The 19,847-nt window shown below is 48.3% G+C and overlaps 1 protein-coding gene across 2 annotated transcripts in view; it reads right to left on the reverse strand.

Moving 5' to 3' along the window:
- Nucleotides 1-19,847, reverse strand: part of armh1 (armadillo like helical domain containing 1) — an 81,103-nt gene that overhangs the window by 60,389 nt on the left and 867 nt on the right. The window contains exons 2-4 of one of the 2 annotated variants that reach the window (XM_038794227.1): nucleotides 14,182-14,415; nucleotides 4,551-4,619; nucleotides 3,320-3,486 (exon numbers count right to left, since the gene is read on the reverse strand). In XM_038794227.1, coding sequence (XP_038650155.1) covers nucleotides 3,320-3,486; nucleotides 4,551-4,619; nucleotides 14,182-14,387 — 442 coding nt within the window. In that variant the 5' untranslated portion in view covers nucleotides 14,388-14,415. The remainder of the gene's footprint in view (nucleotides 1-3,319; nucleotides 3,487-4,550; nucleotides 4,620-14,181; nucleotides 14,416-19,847) is intronic. The other variant, XM_038794228.1, reaches the window with a different exon arrangement.

Here is a 19,847-nt window from a genome sequence, read left to right on the forward strand (position 1 = left end):
TCAGCCAGGTGAAGAAGGCACTGTACATCAGTAAGGTGCAATGCGGCATAGTATACCCAGCTAAGTTGAGGGTGACCTACAAAGCCAAGGACTTTTATTTTGGGACGGCGGAAGCAGCAGAGGAGTTTGCGAAGGCAGAAGGACTTTGGCTGAATTGAGAAGTGGTCATGTACCGATGTAGCCTCATGTAACTGTATTTTTTCACTGCGTGCTGGTGTATGTGCTAAATAAGCTAACATTGTATATACTTGGACAAGGGAAGAGATGGGACTTTCACTTGAAATGATGGTTAGAATTAGAATTAGAATTAGAATTAGAACAGTACAGCACAGAACAGGCCCCTCGGCCCTCGATGTTGTGCCGAGCAATGATCACCCCACTCAAGCCCACATATCCACCCTATACCAGTAACCCAACAACCCCCCCATTAACCTTATTTTTTTTTTAGGACACTATGGGCAATTTAGCCTGGCCAATCCACCTAACCCGCACATCTTTGGACTGTGGGAGGAAACCGGAGCACCCGGAGGAAACCCACGCACACACGGGGAGGACGTGCAGACTCCACACAGACAGTGACCCAGCCGGGAATCGAACCTGGGACCCTGGAGCTGTGAAGCATTGATGCTAACCACCATGCTACCGTGCTTTGGGGCTTGGGTGTGTATACGGGGTTTGTGTGCTAAAGGGGATTTCTTGGTTTTCCTGGGACCGGGCAAGGGGGTAAGAGACCCGGGCGGGTGCCTCCACGCTGGCCGGTTTAAGCCGGCCAGTGAACGGGAGTGAGGTGGGGGGAGGGGCTGCGACCATCGGAGCCTGGCAGAACAGGTTCCGATGAGTCTAGCCGGGGTGGAAAGTTGGGGGGGGGGGAAGGAACAGAGGTTGGGGGTAGGAGTTTTGTAAGAGGAGGTGGAGGGGAGGAGTCAGAGCGGGGGGGGGGGGGGGCTTGCAATGCGTGGGTGTCATTTACGGTACTCTTTCAGCGATTGGATGGCATTGAATGTTGGGGGGGGTGGGGAGGACTCTATAGGTTAACGGTGACCATAGGCGATTCCTGATTCCTTTTTCTTTTTGTTTTCTCCTTTGTTTGTCCCACCGTGGGAGGGTTTGTTGTATTTGATGCTTATAGTGTCAGGTGGGTCATTGTTTGGGGTGCTGGGAGGATGGGATCGTTGTTTTGATAAGGGAATTAACTTGTATTTGTTACCATTTACTGCTTGTTGGTGGGGTGTAAATTTTGAAGAAAATGTGAAAATGGAGAATAAAAATATTTTACAAAAATAAAGTTGAACTTGGCGCGATTGGTGGAACAGGTGAGGGGGGATTTTAAGAGGTGGGATGTAGTGCCGCTATCGCTGACGGGGCGGGTGCAGACAATGAAAATGACAATGCTGCCGAGACTCTTATTTGTCTTTCAGAACCCTCCGATCTTCGTCCCAAAATCATTCTTTAAGGAAGTTAATACTTTGATCTTGGGGTTTGTGTGGACAGGGAAAGCCCCATGGATTAAGAAGGTGCTGTTTGAATGGGGGCGAGAGGGGGGGCGGGTTGGTCTTGCCAAACATAATGAATTACTATTGGGCAGCAAACATTACGATGGTGAGGAAGTGGGTAGTGGGGGAGGGATCGGCTTGGGGGTAGATGGAGGCAGCCTCTTGCAGGAGTACAAGTTTAGGGGCATTGTTGACGGTGCCTCTGCCGTTCTCGCCAGCCAAACACTCCACGAGCCCTGCTGGTGTGGGGATAGCAGCAGCAGCATCTAAGGTTGGAAGGTGCCTCGGTGCGAGCACCGATTTGCAACAATCACAGATTTGCACCAGGGGGGGTTGGATGCGAGGTTTCAGGGGTGACGACAAGCAGGGATCTAAAGGTTTGTGGACCTGTTTGTGGGGCACAGCTTTGCGACTTCAGAAGACTTGGAGGAGGAATAGGGGCTGTCCAGTGGTAACGGGTTCAGATACTTACAGATCTGGGGCTTTGTGAGGACGCAGGTGCCATCCTTTCCCAGTTTTCTGCCCTTGGGATTGCAGGATAAGGTGCTATCGAGGGAAGGAGTGGGTGAAGACAAGATGTCAGAGGTCGACAAGGGGCTAATGGACTGGGAGGGAGCCCCGATAGGGGAAGTCAAACGGAAATGGGAGGAGGAACTGGGGGGGGAAAATGTAGGCCGGGTTGTGGGAGGAGGCTCTGAGGAGGGTGAATGCCAGACTCAGCCTTATCCAGTTTAAAGTAGTTCATAGGGCACACATGATGGCAGCTAGGATGAGCAGGTTTTTTGAGGGGATAGAGGACAGGTGAGGGCGGTGCGTGGGGAGGCCCACGAACCATGTTCACATGTTTTGGGCATGTCTGAAACTCAAAGGGTTCTGGCAGGGGTTTGGGACGTAATGTCCAAGGTGTTGAGGGTGAAGGTGGTCCCGTGTTCAGAAGTAGCAATATTTGGAGTATCAGAAGACCCAGGAGTCCAGGGTGCAAGAGAGGCCTTTGCCTGGTAACCTGGAGATGGATTTTGCTGGAGAGGAGGGACTCGGAGCCACCAAAATGGGGTGTGGGTGAGTGACCTGCCGGAATTCCTAAAGTCAGAGAAAATCAAGTTCGTCATAAGAGGGTCAGTTGATGGGTTTGCCCGGAGATAGAAGCTGTTCACTTCAAAGAGAATTGAGGCATCAGCAGGGGGAGAAGGTGGGGATAAAGGGGCTAAAATGGGAAATACAGGTCAGGAGGAGGGGAATGGTAGGGAGGTTGGGGTGTTGGTTAGTTATTTATTCATTATGAGGTTCCTGTGTGTTCTTGTTCTTGTATCGATTTGTATTTACTGCTCTTATAAATGCCTTAATAAAAATATAAATACTGTAGCTACAAGAATAGGTCGGAGGCTGGGAACTCTGCAGTGAGTAACTCATGTCCTAACTCTCCAAACTCTGTCCCCCATCTGCAAGACACAGATCAGGAGTGTGAAGAAATACTTTCCACTTTCCTGGAGTAACTGGAGTATCTAACCAGCCCTTCAACCACATTGTAATGGACTTTCTGAGTGAGGCCTTAATAAGTTTCAAAAAAAAGTATTCTGTCTGGTCCATCTTCATGCCTCACCTTTTGACATCCCAGCCGGGCACTCTCTACGCAGTTTCTAACTGGTTGTTAGAAACTGAAATTCCTGTCCATTCCCCAGCACCTCACACTACACAGTAGGACATTCATAAAACTATGTTAATGAGCTGACCTGACAACATTGGGTGAGGTTAGTTCACATACGAGCAGATTCAATCTACACTACACAGCCAAAATCACATAGATCGGTGCCAATGTGTTAGATTACCATAGCTTTCACAGATTATTTCCTTGCACTTTCGTCCAGCATTCGCAATAATTTGAAGCAATTTTAATGCTTCTTCTTTGTTATCTTCTCGCAACAGTTTTAGTTTCAGAATTTCCAGAAGAGTCAAAACACCACCAACTTCTAAAACTTCTATTAGATATCGATGTCTGGAATAAATTTCAAAATTCATATAATTAAATATCGGAACTTGTAAATGTCCAAAAGCAAATGTTTTAGCTATTTTTTGCAAACATATACACAGATACTGTAGAAACTGTAAAGTGCAGGGGCGGCACGGTGGCACAGTGGTTAGCACTGCTGCATCACGGTGCCGAGAACCAGGGTTCGATCCCAGCCCCAAGTCACTGTCCATGTGGAGTTTTCACATTCTTTCCTGTGTCTGCGTGGGTCTCACCCCCAAAACCCAAAAAGATGTGCAGGGTAGGTGGATTGGCCACGCTAAATTGCCCCTTAATTGCAAAAAAAAGAATTGGGTACTCTAAATTATTTTTTTATTTTTTAAAAGAAAATGCAAAATACAAGCCTTTATATGAATACAAAATGTTCTTCAGACTGAATATGCTTAAACTTTATCTACACTAACCAGAAAGAACAGTTCAATTCAAAACATACAGCTGAAAAAAACTTATATAAAATGGTTTCACAAATTTAACATGATTATAGTGAGAGAAAGGTATGTTATTGCTTTTAAATTAAAGCGTTAATGAGTTCTCAATCTCAAATGCATTTCATTTTTTCATAAATTTAGAGTACCCAATTCATTTTTTCCAATTAAGGGGCAATTTAGCGTGGCCAATCCACATACCCTGCACATCTTTGGGTTGTGGGGGCGAAACCCATGCAAACACGGGGAGAATGTGCAAACTCCACACGGACAGTGGCCCAGAATCGAACATGGGACTTTGGTGCCGTGAGGCAGCAATGCTAACCACTGCGCCACCATGCTGCCCCTCAAATGCATTTGTGTAACAGGATATGGAGTTTTGTAGTGGCATTGAAAGTGAGTGACAGACTGCTATAAGTATATTGCCCACCTTCAAGCACCAGTCTAAACAACATTTACAGAGGTCTTGGATTAGGGGCCTAATTCCCCAGAAACGGTTGGCATGTGCCGCAGGTAACAACTGAAAAGTTCACATTTTCACCAAAATAAAAAATGAAGAGCGATTGATGATATAAACATTATCGCAATGATTAAGTCAATGCTTACCCACTTGTTGCAGATAGAAATACACCAATGGCTTGTAATTGTTCAGTTACACAGGTACCAACCATGTAGCTGTTCAAAGAAGTTAAGTACTTATGAAAATAATGATTGTTCTGTGAATATGGCATAATAGAACAATGCTCCCAATTTCCAGTGAATAAATAAACCATATAACTTAATATCTTTTTAAAAATTAAAAACGCCTGACTTATAACTGTTGTCCCAGCCAGAAGACAAGAAGAAAAACATGTGTCATAAATAAAAACAAAAAATGGTGGATAAACTCAGCAAGCTAGCAGCATCTGCAGTATTACAGAGTTGACATTTTGAGTCCATAAGACACTTCTTCTGAACTGAAGAGGGATAGAAATGCCAAAGATGTCAGATTCCTGTGTGAATTACTTGCTGTGTGCTTTGTGGGTTACGACCAGTTTTGGACTATGCACTTTGGAAACGGACAACGGACTGTGTAAGAACTGCTTCAGTAACTTGAGGCCCTTTTCTGTTTATGCAATCATGAATTGGCTACGTGCCTTCAGGTGTGTTCATCAATAAATGGTTTATTGATTTGACTTGGTCTTCTGGTTGCTTACATTGTGTCTCTCTAAGCCCCCCTATATCGCCGCCCAATCTCCTGCAACGTCACAAAATGTAATGAATGAAAGTTGGAGAGGGAGGAGGTGGTGGGGCAGCAGAGAAAGTCAGGGATAGGTCAGAGCTAATGAGAGATTGACAAAAATGTCATGTCACAAGACAAAGGGAGTGTTAATGGTGGTATTAAGGACTAAAGAAGTGCTAACAGTGACATAAAGGCAAGATCGCAGAATGGGTTAATAGGAGAACAAAGGTCAGTGATCAGTTAAAGTAAAACTGAAAAACAAGTGACAGATGACCTTGTGAGGAGGGGTTATTTACATTGGGACAAACCAAAGAAACAAAAACAAAAAGGGAGGGGGGTCAAGAAGGAAGGGAAGGTTCACAGTCTAAAGGTGTTGAGCTGTAGCCACTGAAGTTGGCCATTCCCTCAATACAAAATGGAGGAACGCAAAACTTGCAGGTTAAAATGGACAATGTTTGCAGCACAAGCAGGCTGCACCAAGCCAATGTATATTCTGTCTGCTAAAAGAGCAGACAGCACCGAAACGAACATTCCGCATACTAATGAGGCAATCTCCGGGATAGTTAACATAGCAATGGAACGATCCCAGGGACAATGGACACAAATAGAGAAGTGATTGCAACAGTGTATGGGAAACCAGACACCCCGGCACCAGCGGGGTTCGAAAACAAAGCACCTGAAGGCCCGCCCAGCAACCGATGGACAGCCTCAGTATTGGGGGGATTCAAACAACAGTATTGGGGGGATTCAAACAAATCGATTGGGAAGAGACCCAATCGATTCCCAGCAGGTAAAGGGTCTGCCCAAAAGGGCGTGAAGCCCTAGGACCTATAAAAGACCAGTCCCACACTTAGTTCGCTCTTCTTAACCAGCCCTCCTCTCTGGACCAGCATCTCAACCAGCTTTTACCAAAGAAGATCTTGACCGAGAGAGAGGAGAGGTTTGGGACAGCAGCCGCAAGCAAGTAAGTGTCTCACAATGATCGCTACCAGAGATAGACACTGCTGACCCCTTTTTAACCCGTACCAACCTGAAGTCTGCAGACCAGAGCAGAGCAAGAGGCCTTGTCCCCTGATCCGGCAGTTCCCTTCGAGATAAGTATTGGTTTATTTAGTGTTAGGAATAGTTTAATCATCTTAGCGTGTGCATGGGTAGTATTATAATTGTATTATAATAAACTCAGTTGTTTGAACTTACTAATTGGTGTATGGTTTATTGCTTTGAACTTGACCTTGAAACTTGCGGCGGTATCTTAACGATACCTGGCGACTCCAGAGCTAAGTAACGAAACAGAGCCAAATCGAGTGTTAAGCACACTCACCCAGAACGAGCAACAGAGTTCAATTTTGAGTCCAGAAGGCTGTAATGTGCCTAATCGGAAGAGGAGTTGTTGTTCCTCCAGATTGCGTTGGGCATCACTGGAGCATTGCAGCAGGCCAAGGACAGACACGTGGGTGTGAGAGCAAGATGTTAATTGAAATGGCAAGCGACTGTAAGGTTGGGGTCATGCTTGAGGATGGAGAGAAGGTGTTCCATAAAAAGGTCACTCAGTCTCCGTTAAGTCTCCCCAATGTAGAGGAGACCGCATTCAGAGCAGTGAAGACAGTAGGCCAAATTGAAGGAGGTGCAAGTGTAATGCTGCTTCACCTATGTCTATGTCAACCTGCCTACTTTATAAAATTATTATTTTATATTAAAAATAGACAAAAGCTTTGACCTGATATGCCTGACTGGCCATAGCTCATACCATAGGAATTTTAAAAAACCAGCATGGTCCTTGGTATTCTTGATGAGGCGCTAATGCCCAGGGCAGCACGGTGGTGCAATATAGCTGGATTGGCCATGTTAATTTGCCGCTTAATTGGAAAACAAATTGATTGGGTACTCTAAATTTATATTGTCAAAAAAGAGGCTCTATGTCTGTGACTGCAGAAAATCAAATTCCGCAGAAATGCATCAACACCCTTCACATTTCCAGAGCAGAGCTCTGGCCACGGAGACAGTGGGCAGGGTACTTTTCACTGTACCTCGGTACACGTGACAATAAACAAATCCAATCCAACCCACCGCGTGTTTTGCGGTGGAGGAGGCAGCCTGCCATTGGTGGGCAGCAGGATTTTCTGTCAATTGGGTTTCCCATCGAATGCACCCGTCACCGCTGGGAAACCCGTGGCGGGTTGCGTCATCGGCGGAACCAGAAGATCCCGCCAGTGTGAACAGTGGAAGTTTCTGACCCATGTGTCTGGAAGAACTTTATTAAATCTCTCAAGATTCCAGACAAAATTCTGGGCAAGTACACCCTTTATCCAAAGCCCAGGAGAAGTGGGAGGCATGTCACATGACTGCCCCCAAGCTGCTGGAACCTGTAGTGTTGCATGTGGAACTGAACTTCGGCAGTCTGCAATTTTACCCCCTAACAGGTAGCAGTAGAAAGAGCCCTGTCCAGGTAAATTGCCCTGCCTTCAGCTACAGGGACCGCAGGTTAGTGTCATTTGGTAGTGGTCCCCACAAACGGGGAACAGACAAACAGCACTCGTGAGAGTCTCCACGGGAATCGGAGGCCCAAGCTGAGGGGCTGGTTTAGCTCACTGGGCTAAATCGCTGGCTGTTAAGGCAGACCAGCAGCACGGTTCGATTCCCGTACCAGCCTCCCCGGACAGGCACCGGAATGTGGCGACTAGGGGCTTTTCACAGTAACTTCATTGAAGCCTACTCGTGACAATAAGCGATTTTCATTTTCATTTCATTTTCACAATGTGTACTACTGGAACATCAGAACTCCTGTTTCAGTACCTAGAAGATGCATTCATCTCTGTGTGCCTTCTTCCATCAGGAAATTCATCGCTTCTGGGAAGAAGGGGCTATCCTGCAATAGTTTCAGCCTGCTAACCTCTGAAGGAATACATCAATGGGGCAGGATTCTAGGTTGGCTTATGCCGAAATCAGGAACCGTGATTGGGTGGAGAATTGGTTCCGATGCCGAAATCGCGGCAGGTGCCGATTTGATGGCAAATCGCAATTCTCTGTCACTGCGACAGCGACGTCAATGTGTTCCGGATTGCACATACAATTAAACACCGTTTGTATATCATTAGCGGGCCCGACTCAGTATTCTCCGGGCCTCCACGGTTTTTCACCTCCGAGTTCCCGATGGCGTAGTTCACTTGTACTTTTAAAATCGTGAAACAGGCATTGTGGCTGATGAGGGAGAGAGAGAAGGTAGGACACACAGAGGCACGCCTGCCAGGCCTGACACTGGCCGCGCTGACTGGGGTGGGGGTTCCCTGCCAGGCTTGGATGGGGACAGTGATGGGGGAACTGGGTCAGGGTTACTACCCACAGCACTGAGATGATGTCCAGTCACGAACCACCACTGCCATGCCCTGCAAGGCAGCCATCTTGCTGCACATCCCACTGACTTTCCACCTTGGCCCCTGGTTCTGCAGAGTGATACCGGCCATATGGGTGCCCCTACACCCCCGCACCCCACCCTACGCCATACCCCCCAACCCGGCATCACACGGCCCATTCAAGGGCAATGCCCGCTCTAGTCTCTACGGGGGCGCCGGGCAGGCACTAACAGACTGTTGCCCACTCCCAGCAATGCACAGACACCTGCTGCCAAAATACTTGACGATGCTATCACATCCTGGAGCCATTACTTCCTAACACTACAGCAAAAACCCCACATTAATTCAAATTATTGGTTGTCATATCACGACCACCAAACCTCAGCAATCATACAGTAAGTTTTATTCAACCTTCAGTCCTATGTTTCACTTTGCAGTACTCCCATCTCCCCAAAGCAGCCAAATTCCACAACTGCCATTAAACTCTGAACAAAGCTAAATTTGTTATACCAAATGCCAATCTGCTGTGCATTCCACCATTTTGCTGCACATCCTCCAAAAATAGTTATTTTACACTAAGATCCATGCATCCCTAAAACTGCTCCATTTCCAACCTCCCTTTCTTCTCAAGTTCTTGAATACATTGTTGTCTTATGCATAAGTCAGCGCAGGCTGATTGGCTGAAGGCACTGGAGCACATGCACAGGGGTCAAGCGGCTGGAGTTTGTTCAGAGGCAACAGTGGTGGCCACCTATACCATTTCTGTCTCAGGGATCAATGGCAATTGTCAGGCAGCAATTGGAGATGATTTCTGAAAGGGAAACAATGTGTTTGGGGAAATTGCACAGAATCACAGAATTATTACAGATTCACAGAATTATTATAGTGCACCAGAAGGCCAGTCAGTTCATTCCGTCTGCACTGGCTATCTGAATGGGTTAGTTCTGGTCCCCTGCCTTCTCCTCGTAACCCTGCACTTCCTCTTCAAATAACAAGTTGAAGCCTCAATTGAACTATCACTCTCAGGCACTGCATTCCAGACAGGACCCTCTCGCTATGTGACAAATTATTTTTAATATCACTTTGGCTTCTTTTGCAAATTACTATAAATGGTTCTTGATCATTTCCTGAGTGAAAAGTTTCCCCCTATCTTTTCTGCCCAGATCACTCTGTCAAATCTCCTCTCAACCTTCTCTTCTCCAAGGAAAACAGTCCTAACTTCTTCAATATATCTTCATACCTGAAGCTCCTTATTCTTGGAACATTCCCATGAATCCTTTCTGGATTCTCTCCAATACCTTCAGATCCTTCCCAAAGTGCGGCGCCAAAACCTGAACGCAATACTCCATGGCCAGTGCCCTACACAAGTTCAATAAAACCTCCTTGCTCTTCTACTCAATGCCCCTATTTATAAAGTCTGGAATAGTGTATGCATTATTAACTACTCTCTCAACCTGCCCTGCAACCTTCAATGACTTATGCACATACACCCAGGTCCTTCTGCTCCTGGAACCTCTTTGGATCTATACATACTAAATCAGGCTATTAAACGAACCCGGCTCTGGGATGTAAAACAGGCTCACTTCACATGACCCCCAGCAGATGTGAAAACTAGTCCATATGACCAGGTTCTGCTAGAGGGAGAAGAGGAGTGTGGCACAGCTGGAAAAAGAAGGAAATGAAGACTGCATTCAGGAACTGGCAACAGAGTGTTGCAACTGTTTCTGTCACTTAAAACAACTGAAATTGGCCAAATAGTGCACAGGGTTGTCACTGAGGATTCGAATAAGGGTGTTTCTGGGAGCTGTACACCATCAAGTCTGTTGAAAGCAAAGCCGAGGAGATTCTACAGAATTCAGCCTCCAATAATGGATTCCTCCATTTTCCTTACAGCTGATGCTAATTAACCTATTGTTCCGTGTTTTCTCTATCCCTCCTTTCTTGAATTTGCTAGCTTTCAATCCACTAGGACTATTTCAGCATCTAGGGAATGCTGGAAGATTAAAACCAATCAATCACTATCTCAGGCATCAAGTCTTTTAAAAAACTAGGGAGTAAACCATCAGGTCGAGGATATGGCTAGTTTTAGTCCCAATAATTCCACCAGTGCTTTCTCTTTCCAAATATTATATCCTTAAATTTCTCGTTTTCACCCGACCTTTGATTCCTTACTACCTCCAGAATGTTTTGTTATCTTTTCCCATTAAAACAAATCCAATGTATTTGTTTAGTGTTTCTGCCATCTCCTTATTCCTCATTATAATTTCTCCTATCTCTGCCTCTAAAGGATCCACATTTATTCTCTCTAAACTCTTCCTTTTTACATATCTTCAGAAGCTTTTACAATCTGTTTTATGTTGTTAGCCAGTTTACTCACAAGTCCCAGTTTTTCTTTGTTTATTCATTTCTTGGTCATCCTTCGCAAAATGTTAAATCTTTAGGCTTACTATCCTCTTTAGCTACTTTATGAGCCTCTCAGTTTAATCTAAAACTACCGTTAAATTTTCTTGTTAGCCTTGGATGGATTATTTTACCCACTGAGATTATATTTCTTTTCTTTTTGATGATTTCATTCTCCATTTTCACATTTTCCTTCAAAATTTACACCCCACCCACAGACAGTAAACGGTAACAAATACAAAATTAATCCCCTTCACAATAACAACAATCCCAGCCTCCCACCACCCCAAACAACAGCCCACCTGTCAAGATATGCATCCAATAAAACAAACCCTCCCATGGTGGAAACAAAAAACAAAGGTGAAAAAGTAAGAGGAGTCCGGGACCGCACATGGTCACCATAGAGTCCACACTCAACACCATCCAACCTCTGAAAGAGTACCGTACATGATACCCAAGAGTTGTAAACACGGCCCCCCTCTCCAACTCCTCCCGCCCACTGCCTCTTGTAAAACTCCTCCCCCCCAAACTCGGTTCCTTCCCCCCAACTTTCCACCCCGACTAGACCACTCGGACCCTGTTCTGCCAGGCTCCGATGGCTGCAGCCCCTCCCCCCACATCACTCCTGTTCACTGGCCGGCTTAAACCGGCCAGCGTGGAGACCCCCGCCCGGGTCTCTTTCCCCCTTGCCCGGCCCCAGTAAAACCCAGAAGTCCCCTTTTAGCACACAAACCCCTCATATCCACCTGCACCCCAAAGAGTCCTCACTTCGAGTGAAAGTCCCAACACTCCCCTTGTCCAAATATATACAACATTGGCTCCTTTAGCCCATACACCCGCATGCAGTGAAACAAAAAAAGAAGAAAATACAGTCATGAAGTTACATCGGCACATGGCCATTTCTCAATTTCTCAGTTCTGCCACAGTCCTTCTGCCTTCGCAAACTCCTCCGCTGCTTCCGCCGTTCCAAAATAAAAGTCCTTGAGTTTGTAAGTCACCCTCAGCTTCGCTGGATATACAATGCCGCACTGCACCTTGCTAATGAACAGTGCCCTCTTCACCCGGTTGAAAGCAGCCCGCCTCCTCGCCAGCTCCACTGTAAAGTCCTGGTATACACGTATACCAGCTCCAGACCACTGCACCACCTGCTTCTGCTTGGCCCAGCACAGGACCTTCTCCTTCACACTGTACCTACGGAAGCACAGAGTCACTACCTTTGGCGGCTCACTCGTCTTTGGTACAGGCCTCCATGACCGATGAGCCCGATCCAGTTCATATCGGGAGGGATCCTCCCCCTCCCCCAATAGTTTTGCCTATTCGCGGCAAAATACTCAGTCGGCCTCGGCCCTTCAACTCCTTCGGGCAACCCCACAATCCTCACATTCTGTCGCCTGGATCTGTTTTCCAGGTCTTCCATTTTCCCTCGCAGATCCTTGTTAATCTCCATCACCTTCCGCATCTCCTTCCCCATCGAGGTAAGTTAATCACCGTGCTGCAATAATGTCTCCTCCACTTCCTTCAGCGCCTCCCCTTGCGCTCGCACCTCCGCCACTGCACCCGCCACTGCCGTCATCACTGGGGCAATCGCCTCCTCCACCAGCACACTCAAAACCTCCCTCATCTCCTGCCTCATTGTCTCCATGTATTTTGTAAACTGTCTTTTGAATTCCGCAGCCATCACCTTAGTTATTTCTTCAGTCGTAAGCAATGTGGCCTCCCCTGGTGCTCCAGCCTCCGTTTTCCTCGGTGACCCTGCGGTGACCTTTCCACTCCCCGACAGACCTTCAGCTGTTTTTTTTAAACGGCCATTTTTTTGCTCACCCTCGACATTTTCCTTTATTGTTCCTTCACTGTGCCTCCTCTGTGCCTTCTCCCTGCTTTTGCCGCCTCCGTGGACCCTGGGACCGGGCTTAAAGCCCCGAAAATGCCGTTCCCGAACGAGAGCCCTCCATTGCGCGGCTGCCTCCCGCCCACCGTCACCGGAAATCCCGAGATTATATTTCTTAAGCGAAAATATTAATTTTGGATTTTCAAATAATATTTGTCCATGGCTATCTACTGTCATATTTTTAACCCATTTTCCCAATTTACTTGAGTCAACTTGGCCCTCATACTTACATTGTTTTTTTCTTCAGGTTAAAGACCCTAATTTCAAACATCAAACTCAATATTCTCAAAGACTCCTTTACTGCAAGGTTCCTAATGAACATCATCTTATTGCACAATTTGGGGCTGGTTTAGCATGGTGGGCTAAACAGCTGGCTTGTAACGCAGAACAATGCCAGCAGCATGGGTTCAATTCCCGTACCGGCCTCCCCGAACAGGTGCCGGAATGTGGCGACTAGGGGCTTTTCACAGTAACTTCATTGTAGCCTACTTGTGACAATAAGTGATTATTATTATTACTAGAGCTAAGTTAGTTCCCTGGTTTGTTCCCTGACATCCTGATCTAGAAAATTATTTTGACTGCATTCCATGAACGTGCCTTCCACATTATTCATGTAAGTATGGTTTGCTCAATTTATATGAAAATGAATGTCTCCCACCGTTGCTACGATACCATGTATAATGTGCTAGTTTGTATACATTGGCTCCTGGTCTTCGAAAGCCTCAATTTGAAAATTTTCATCCTGATGCTCAAATTCCTTTGAGTTTCACCCCACTCTATCTCTGTGAGCGTCTCTAGTCCTACTAGCCTCCAAGAAGTCTGAGTTCCTCCAACTTAGACATCTTGTGTATCCCCCTCCCTTCACCCTCCCATTGGCAGTCATTCAGTCAATTGTCCAGATTTTTTATATGCAGGAATTCCTGCCTAAACCCTGCCTCTCCATCTCCCTCCATACCTTTAATAATCTCCTTAAAATTCAATTCTTTCCCTCAGGTTTTGGTTATTCCCCCCTATTTGGTTTAGCATCTATTTCTCTCTGATTATCATAGACTCATACAACGTAGATGGAACCCATTCTGTTCATCATGCCTGCACCGGCTCCCAAAACTCTGCTCTTCCCCCATAGCTTTTTTTTCCTGTTCAAGTGCATATCCAATATTGTTTTGTAAGTTACTATGTGATCTGTTTCCAGTATCCTTGTATGGTATGTCAGATTTCTGTCTACTGTGGTTAAATCAAAATATGATTCGTAAGATGTACAAAAGTGCCCATTGTTTCCTCCCCCTGCCACACAAATGTTGATTGAGTTATTTAAAAATATTCCATAAAAGTTTAACAGAAGGCAATTGTTAAAATTCAGTCTAATGGAAAGGATACGTTAATCTGAGCCATGCTGTCAATCTTGTGAGAAACAAACTGGCTCCTTGAGCAAACTGCAATTCCAGTTCTGGACCAGTTTTACCTTTATTTGTGTTTATGAAGTCATTCAATATACGATGTCGGACAGCTTTGTCACCATTGTCCCATTCCTGTAGAAAACTCATAAATTTAGAAATTTCCATTTCTTCCTTTGATGAAGCCATTTTCTGAATTTTATTAATCTCTTGTCAGCTGAGGGAAAAAAAAGGTTAATATGTCACTCCTCACATGATTTGGAATTTAATGGCGCCTACAGGTACAGGAAATGAGCTGGGTAAGAGATCATTAGACAGGTGCAGAAATGTCAGTTTCTAAACGGGAAGTGAAATAGAGAAATTCAGTCAGCAATGTGTTAGCGGTGGAGCGGCTATCAGGAACCTATTTGCCACGTAAATGCAAACCATGGATACTCATCAAATGAGAACTTCAACAAATTGCCCCGTGCCAAAATTAAATCAGCCGTGCACCAAAATCTCTGTCTCAAGCCTTCTGACAGCTTAGAGATGATATACAAGGTGAGGTTTTTCACTTTTTTGGATCAAAGCTAGGGTTTTGTCTTTGTCTAACTCAGTGGTACAGGGAGGGGAGCAGCAGCAGCTAGATGGTCACGTGGCAGCAAGGACGAGGCTTGGGGGGTAGGAACAGAGAGTGGTGGTGGTTGGGTCTTCAAACGGCAGTACAACAAGGCAAGTGTGCGTGGCGTGGGGAAAGGAGGTATCCAAAGAAAACCAAGCTCTGGCTTATAGGGTAGGGTTCATCATTATAGAGGTCTGGTCCTGTGTGTCCAAGGGAGGCAGTTGTACCACGCCTAACAAGTCAGAGAAGGGATATCAAGTTTGAAGCATGGCAAGACCAGCTGGTGGGCAGATCAAAGGTCTCTGAGGAATTGTTAAGAGATACCAAGGGCAAGTCAGGAATGAAGGAGGGGGGCCTCAGGATGATGACAGGAGAGGGGTGGGGTGGTTTGAGATTGAGAGACAGAAGTTCAAGGGACATTGGTTCTGAGTCAAGAGTGATGGTTGGAGGTTCCTGGAAGGAGCAGGGTGATGTTGGGTAGGTCAAGGGTGATGGGAGGAAGCTTGAGGGTGACAGAGAGGACAATGAAAGTGGATGGGCTGCAGAGGCAGCATCACACTCTGCATGTCCGTCAACATGGCTGCTAGGAATGTTTAAGCTCAAAGGGTATCAGGTTATTGTAAGAGGCGACAGCTGAGGGATGGGAAGAGTTCTGAGTTTATCGAATGGGAAGGTCATACATTCCCATTGGTCAAATGTGCTGTTCCAGGAATGAAAGTCATGTAAACAGGGGTACTCATATCTTTGCCTGCCTCCCTCACATACAGTAGTTCACTTTGTGGATTTGCAATGGGTCTTACACACCCAATATTTTTGCAACTCGGACAATGGAAGAGATGATTCAACAGAGGACTTTGAGCCTCTCAAACTCGCTGTCTAAAGGCGGGTGGAGGAAAAAAAAACCTCACCGCATTTTAGAAGTCACCACTGTTGTATCTATATCACATATGAGGTGTAATACGGTAAGGCACCTGTACTACAGGTCCGGGGGTAGATCCCTGCCTGCTGGCTCTGCCCAGTAGGCGGAGTATAAATGTGTGGACTCTCCGAGCTGCAGCCATTTCGGCAGCAGCTGCGGGAGGCTAGACATCTCTGTTTAATAAAGCGTCGATTACACTCTACTCTCGTCTCGTCGTAATTGATAGTGCATCAATTTATTAAGCAGAGATTTTACAACGATGGATCTCCGCATCAAGCCGGATCGCCTGCAGCTGCACCTTCAAGCAGACAATGCCAAGTCGACCTTCGCACGTTGGCTAGCTTGCTTTGAAGCCTACATCGGATCTGCGACAGAACCACCCTCAGAGGCACAGAAGCTCCAGATCCTGTATACGTGGCTAAGCTCCGATATCTTTCCCCTCATCCAGGACGCGCCTACCTACGCTGAGGCCATGGCGCTACTGAAGGAGAACTACATTCAGCAGACCAACAAAATCTACGCCAGTCCACACGGCATCAACTCCCCGGTGAGTCTGTGGAGAATTTCTGGCGTGCCCTGCACGCCCTGGCGAGGGACTGCGATTGCCAGGCCGTTTTGGCCGTTAAACATTCCAAACTCCTAATGAGGGACGCTTTCGTTACATAGAACATGGAACATTACAGTACAAGCCCTTCGGCCCTCGATGTTGTGCCGACCTGTGAAACCACTCTAAAGCCCATCTACACTATTCCCTTATCGTCCATATGTCTATCCAATGACCATTTGAATGCCCTTAGTGGTGGCGAGTCCACTACCGTTGCAGGCAGGGCATTCCACGCCCTTACTACTCTCTGAGTAAAGAACAGACATCTGACACATTACGGGCATGGGGTCGGCGTACATCCGCCAGCGCCTCTTAGAAGTCGACCTTGCGGCGACAAAGAAACTCGCGATCTCACTAACGGTCGTCTCCCGTAATGTACAAGCATACGCCCCCGACCGCACGACACCCCCTTCCTGGACATCATGGACCCCAACAGCGAACACCCTATCGTGGGCCCCACCAGCGACCGCCGCCAGCCAACCCCAAGCCTGCGCTGCGCGGCAGACAACCAACCCCGGGGGACCCAAGTGCTACTTCTGCGGACAAAGCACCCCCGGCGGCGTTGCCCGCCGCGAAGCACTCTCTGCAAGGCCTGCGCGAAAGGACATTTCGCTGCTGTGTGCCAGACATGCTCGATCGCCACTGTAACCAGGCCCATTGTCCCTGCACCCACCACGTGCGTCCCGTGGGCGCCGCCATTTTCGCCCCCACAACCCACATGCGGCCAATGGGCATTGCCATCTTCCTCACCTCAGACCACATGCAGCCCGTGGGCACCGCCATATCTCCTCACCTCAGACCAAGTGCGGCCCATGGGTGCCGCCATCTTCCTCGCCTCAGACCATGTGCGGCCCGTGGGTGCAGCCATCTTCCTCGCCTCAGAACACGTGCGGCCCGTGGGCGCTGCAACCTTCCCCATCAGGCCTCGTGTGGCCTGTGGGCGTCGCCATCTTTAATGCCGCCCGCCACGTGTGCCCCATGGGCGCCGCCATCTTCCCTGCCTCAGGACCCCTGCTCGTCGGGGACCTCATTGGGCCGCTCATCGCCTGCAACCGCCGCCGACCAGCCAGGGGCCTTCCAACACCAGCCGCGTCTCGCCTCCATCAAAAAACAATCAGTCCCGACCGCACAACCTCGCGACTGCATCGATGACAGTAAAGGTCGATGGGCACAAGACATTATGCCTTTTTGACTCCGGGAGCACTAAGAGCTTCATCCACCCCGATACGGTAAGGCGCTGCTCCCTCGCGGTACAGCCCATGAACCAGAGAATCTCCCTGGCCTCCGGATCCCACTCCGTGGTGATCCGGGGATACTGCGTTGCCACCCTCACCATCCAGGGCGTAGAGTTCAGCGACTTCTGGCTCAACGTCCTCCCCAACCTCTGCGCTGCCTTGCTACTCAGCCTGGACTTCCAGTGCAACCTCCAAAGTCTAACCCTGAAATTCGGCGGGCCCCTACCACCCTTTATTCTCTGCGGTCTCACGACCCTTAAGGTCGACCCGCCTTCTCTGTTTGCAAACCTCACGCCGGATTGCAAACCCGTCGCCACCTGGAGCAGATGGTACAGTGCCCAGGACAGGAGCTTCATCAGGTCATGGGTCCAGCGGCTGCTAAAGGAAGGCATTATCGAGGCCAGCAACAGCCCCTGGTGAGCCCAAATGGTAGTTGTGAAAACTGGGGAGAAAAACAGGATGGTCGTTGACTACAGTCAGACCATCAATCGGTACACGCAGCTCGACGCGTACCCCCTTCCACGCATATCTGATATGGTCAATCAGATTGCACAGTACCGGGTCTTCTCGACAGTGGACCTGAAATCTGCCTACCACCAGCTCCCCATTCGCAAGGCGGACTGCCAGTACAACGCGTTTGACGCGGACGGCCGCCTTTACCACTTCCTTAGGGTTCCTTTCGGCATCACTCACGGGGTCTTGGTCTTCCAAAGGGAGATGGACTGAATGGTTGACCGGTACGGACTGTGGGCCACCTTCCCATACCTGGATAACATCACCATCTGCGGCAACGACCAGCAGGACCACGGCACTCACCTTTCCAAATGCCTCCACACCGCCAAACTCCCCAACCTAACGTACAACAAGGAAAAGAGTATGTTCAGCACCAACCGCTTAGCCATCTCGGCTATGTGGTGTAAAATGGAGTTCTTGGGCCCGACCCCGATCGGATGCGCCCCCTCATGGAACTCCCTCTCCCCCACTGCCCCAAGGCCCTCAAACGATGCCTGGGGTTCTTCTTGTACTATGCCTAGTGGGTCCCTAACTATGCAGACAAGGCCCGCCCACTTATTCACTCAACCGTTTTCCCACTGACGGCCGAGGCTCACCAGGCCTTCAACCATATCAAGGCCGACATCGCCACGGCCGCGATTCACGCAGTCGACGAGCTGCTCCCCTTCCAAGTCGAGAGCGATGCATCAGACGTTGCTCTGGCCGCCACCCTCAACCAGGCAGGCAGGCCCATGGCATTCTTTTCACACATCCTCCATGCCTCCGAAATTCGGCACTCCTCCGTCGAGAAGGAGGCCCAAGCCATCGTAGAAGCTGTGCGACATTGGAGGCATTACCTGGCCGGCAGGAGATTCACTCTCCTCACTGACCAACGGTCGGTTGCCTTCATGTTCAACACACAGCGGAGCAAGATCAAAAATGATAAAATCTTGAGGTGGAGGATCGAGCTCTCCACCTACAATTACAGGATTTTGTATCGCCCTGGTAAGCTCAATAAGCCCCCCGATGCTCTATCCCCAGGTACATGTGCCAGCGCACAAGTAGACCGACTCCGGACCCTACACGACGATCTCTGTCACCCAGGGGTCACCCAGTTCTTTCACTTCATAAAGGCCCGCAATCTGCCCTACTCCATTGAGGAGGTCAGGGATATCACTAGAGACTGCCAGGTCTGTGCGGTGTGCAAACCATACTTCTACCAGCCAGTCTGAGCGCACCTAGTGAAGGCCTCCCGCCCCTTTGAACGCCTCAGCGTGGATTTCAAAGGGCCCCTCCCCTCCACCGACCGAAAAACACGTATTTTCTTAACATGGTCGACGAATACTCCAGATTCCACTTCGTTGTCCCATGTTCCAATATGACGTCTGCCACCGTCATCAAAGCACTCAACACCATCTTCATTTATGAGGGCATCGCCTCGAGCAGGATGACCAGCAGATGGAGTGGGAGAATGGAACGGTCTGGAAGGCCGTCCAGCTGGCCCTACAGTCCAAGAATCTCCCAGTCTCCCGCAGGCAGAGATCCTCCCTGGACCCCTCCACACCATTTGGTCACTACTTTGCGCTGTGACTAACGAAACCCCCCATGAACGTCTCCTTGCATTCCCCAGGAAGTGCACCTCCGGGGTTTCGCTCCCAGCATGGCTGGCAGCTCCAGGACCCCGTTCTCCTCCGCAAGCACGTGCGGCTCTATAAGGCGGAGCCTTTGGTCGAGAGGGTACAGCTACTCCACGCAAACGCGCAGTACGCCTACGTGGCATACCCCGACGGCCGCCAAG

The sequence above is a fragment of the Scyliorhinus canicula genome, chromosome 4 (genome assembly GCF_902713615.1).
Source record: "Scyliorhinus canicula chromosome 4, sScyCan1.1, whole genome shotgun sequence".
Classification (NCBI taxonomy): domain Eukaryota; kingdom Metazoa; phylum Chordata; class Chondrichthyes; order Carcharhiniformes; family Scyliorhinidae; genus Scyliorhinus; species Scyliorhinus canicula.